This window comes from Monoraphidium neglectum, assembly GCF_000611645.1.
Source record: "Monoraphidium neglectum strain SAG 48.87 unplaced genomic scaffold scaffold00364, whole genome shotgun sequence".
Lineage (NCBI taxonomy): Eukaryota > Viridiplantae > Chlorophyta > Chlorophyceae > Sphaeropleales > Selenastraceae > Monoraphidium > Monoraphidium neglectum.
This window is the reverse complement of record NW_014013264.1, coordinates 1-3550: the sequence shown is the minus strand read 5'-3', so window position 1 is coordinate 3550 and position 3550 is coordinate 1. Positions and strand designations below refer to the sequence as shown.

The window sequence follows — 3550 nt, the reverse complement described above, 5'->3', positions numbered from 1 at the left end:
AAATGGGTGAGGCGGGGCTAGTAAATTTTGGTTAATGAGAGGGCTGAGTTGTGTGGATGAGATCAAACAAGTACAGGAGCTGCACAAACAGACAGCTGCCAAGCTGCACTTGCAAAGCATGATGCATGGGACCAAGCCGGGCAGGTATGTAGGCAGGCACCTCGCTGAGCGCCACTGCAACTCGACCCTGCCCACCGCCCCTTACCGGCGGCATCTTGAGGGAGCTGCGCAGGTCGTCCAGCGAGGAGAAGGGGGGCAGCCCCAGGGTGGTCATGGGGTCCACCGGCGGCACCTCGACCACAGGCTTGGGCAGCAGCGCAAAGGCGAAGCCGACGACCAGTGGCGGCGGCGCCATGAAGCATGCGGAGGTGCACTTGGGCTCGATGGGGTCCGCCTCCGTCATGATGACATCACCCTCTCCGTCCACCTCGAAGAAGGGCTCCTCCTCCACGTCCCACATGATGGTGTCGGGGGCCTCGGATGCGCCGGTGACGGGGCAGATCATGGCGCCGGGCAGCAGGCTGCACGCGGGGATCGTGAAGGCCTCGGGCGCGCTGGGGGCGGGCAGCGGCGCCTTGGGGGCGGTGTCCTGCTGCTGCTCCTCCTCCTCCTGGCCCAGGCAGGCGTCCAGCAGCTGCTCAAAGCTCAGCGACTCCAGCCTGTGCAGCTCGGGGTCCTCGAGCGCCAGGGGCGCGGGTGCCTTGAGGGGCGCCGGAGGGGGGCCGGCGGCGGCGATGGCGCTGGGGCTGGGGCAGGCAATGATGGGGACGCACTCGAAGCTTGTGCCCTGGTTGGCCGTGATGGTGACGGGCTTGATGGGCGCGGCGGTGGTGTTGCCCTTCTCCTCATCCTCGTAGCAGGTGGCCAGCAGCTCCTCAAAGCTCAGCGACTCCAGCCTCTGCAGCTCGGGGTCATCCAGCGCCAGGGGCGCGCGCGCCTTGAGGGGCGCCGGCGGCGGCCCGGCGGCGGCGGTGGCGCTGGGGCTGGAGCAGGCGACGATGGGGACGCTCTCGAAGCTGGTGCCGTCTGTGGCCGAGGTGTCCTTGGTCTTGTTGATCTTCATCTTGATGGGCTTCCTCTTCTTGTTGCCGTGGCTGGGGCCGACCTGCGTGGTGGAGGCGGAGGCGGGGGCGGACGCGCACGAGGAGCGAAAGATGGGCACAAACCCATCGTCAAAGGGAAACAGCAGGCTCTTGGGCGCAGGCACAGGCGAGGCGGCGGGCGCGGCGGCGAGCGTGATGGGGTTGTCGAGCATGCAAGTGAAGCTGGGGCGGGTGTCCTTGACGAGCTGGGCCCTGGGCGCCTGCAGTCGTGGGTGGGTGGACAACGAGGGAACTGTGATTCAGAGGCCGAGGTGCGGCGCCTGCAGCTCTATCAGGGTTACTAGCAGGCGAGCTCATTCTGCACTGCGGTGCGCGACACAGCGGCAGCGGCGGCGCCGCTTCTGGAGCGTGCTCAGGGTGCGCCGCAGCACCAGTATCGGTCTCCATGAATCACATATGATCAAAATCGCACATGACCACGAGCTCGTCCACGGCCTGGGGCTTGGAGGGTTGATACGTGGCCCTCTTCGCCCGAACCATGGAGTTGTTCTGCGGTCAGGGGTGTGGATCCATGTCAGAGCCTCACGCAGACGATCGCGACGAATCCAAGGACCACCGGACACCCTGATCAGCCAGTGATCTAGGCTTGAGCAGCGTTGACCTGCAACCCGGGTCGCCCAAGCCCGTACACTCACCTTGATGACGACAGCAGGCTTCTTGTTGAGCGACGTTGCGCAGGAAATTCCGCGCAAGCCGTTCATGATGGCGCTTGGGGGTGGTGTTGCAGCACTCGCTGCTTTTTGTCGGCTTGGGGGTTTTGGGGGCTTTTGGGGGCTTTTGGGGAAGTTGGGGCTTTCAACACTCAATGGTGCTGATGTAAAGAAGGTAACAAACGGTGCAGGATAAGTAGCGAGCGATCTGGCAGCAGCAGGGCCGGCAGCTGCCCCTCAGCTGCCTTGCGCCCGCTGGGCGCTGGCTCCTGTGCTTGTCTGGTTCTGGTTGATCGCTTTTGGAAGCAGATGGAGTATCCAATAGATACAGAGTGTGATTCCTTGCTTCTCAAGCTTGGCTGAGGGAACATCAAGCTGGGATTGTGAAATGCAATCTGGGTATAGCATACTGGTGCCAGATCGCCTCACTGCTCTGCAGGGCAGCGCACCATTTTCAGCTTGCCTTTCTCAGCTGGCAGGCTAGCAATCGGATCGAAATCAGGGGTTTCATTTGACGCAACGCACACAGGTTGGCACAATCTCAAGCAACCCTGTGAAAGAGCGGGCATGTGCAACTATTCGAACGTGATGCAGCAGCCAGCGTGATGCTACTGAAGCATTTTGCATCTATCACACTGTTGTAAGGCGATTGCACAAACCAGCTTCCATCCTAGCATACCTTGCTTGCGGCAGCGGAAGCAATGCCAAACTTGTCACACCACCCTGCGAACACTTTGGCACCTTCCGCATCCGTGGGGTGGACTTTACTGTACCACCTTCTTGTTTGACTGGACACAATGCAAAGTCTGGTTCAATCTGTAATTGCGCAGTCACTTACGATGCATGCTGTTGGGGGTGGGGAGCTTCCCCAACCCCGCCGCCAGTTCCTCCAGCAGGCACCGGCGGCGAAAGTGGGCGGATTGGGGCGCGCGCAGCCGCCTTGTGCGATCGCAGGGGTGGCGTGCAGGGGCTATTTCCCACCAGCGCAGCTCAACCGCATACGTGGCAAGGTGGCATGCAAGGGGCACAAGGGATGACCAGGTGGCTGACTGGCGGTCACTAGCACCTGTCACTATGGTCCTGGCCGAGTGCACGCATTCGCAAGGGTATTGCTCTGTGGTGCATTATCACCACACCTGCTGGGTCGGCCCAAGTGCACCTGCAAAGCTGCATACGTGTATTCCAAGCCGTTTCAAGGCGTGTTCAAAGCGAGAACCGTCCCTCGTCACGATCGATCTGGTACCATTGCTCGCATGCAGTAGAATTGTGTTTGCATCAGGCATAAAGGATGCCGCGCCCGGGGCCGCTGCGGGGCCGGGCGGTGTTGCTAGTACTGGCGATCCTGCTGGGCACCAGCACGAGCGGGCTATCGGCGTTGGCAAGCGGAAAAGGAAAGGATACTTCTAAGGGCAGCAGATGGAGGTGAGGTGCTTGGAGTAAGGAAGCAGACGGTGATCCAGCATGTCAGTTCTGAGATCCAACGTACGTGGCCTCTCACCTATTGCAGGAAGCCTGCTGCACCGTCACCTAGTCCAGGGCAGCATCTGTTCAAACGGGTGGGTGCACCGGCGGTTGCAACCGCTTCGCAGCATGCGCTGCGTTGCGCGTTCTGCTGCAGTCGCTAGTGTGACAGGCAGTGGCGCAGGGCCGGTCGCTCAGTGGCCCCGCAGCGTTATGAAAGCAATTCATCAGGCAAAATCGCGTCCAGTAAAACCCACGCGCCTTCAGTGCTGCATCCGCACCACCAAACCAGCCCGCCGCCGCTGTCGCCGGCGTGGCCCCATCCCTCCCCCTCCC

The 3550-nt window shown here is 61.8% G+C and overlaps 1 protein-coding gene across 1 annotated transcript in view; it reads right to left on the bottom strand.

The window, feature by feature from the left end:
- MNEG_3015 (hypothetical protein) overlaps positions 1–1804 on the bottom strand; it is a gene marked incomplete at both ends in the record, with an annotated part of 2632 nt that extends 828 nt beyond the window's left edge. The window contains 3 exons of the mRNA XM_014048502.1: positions 206–1303; positions 1521–1592; positions 1739–1804. Coding sequence (XP_013903956.1) covers positions 206–1303; positions 1521–1592; positions 1739–1804 — 1236 coding nt within the window. The remainder of the gene's footprint in view (positions 1–205; positions 1304–1520; positions 1593–1738) is intronic.
- Between the last annotated feature and the right edge of the window lie 1746 nt (positions 1805–3550).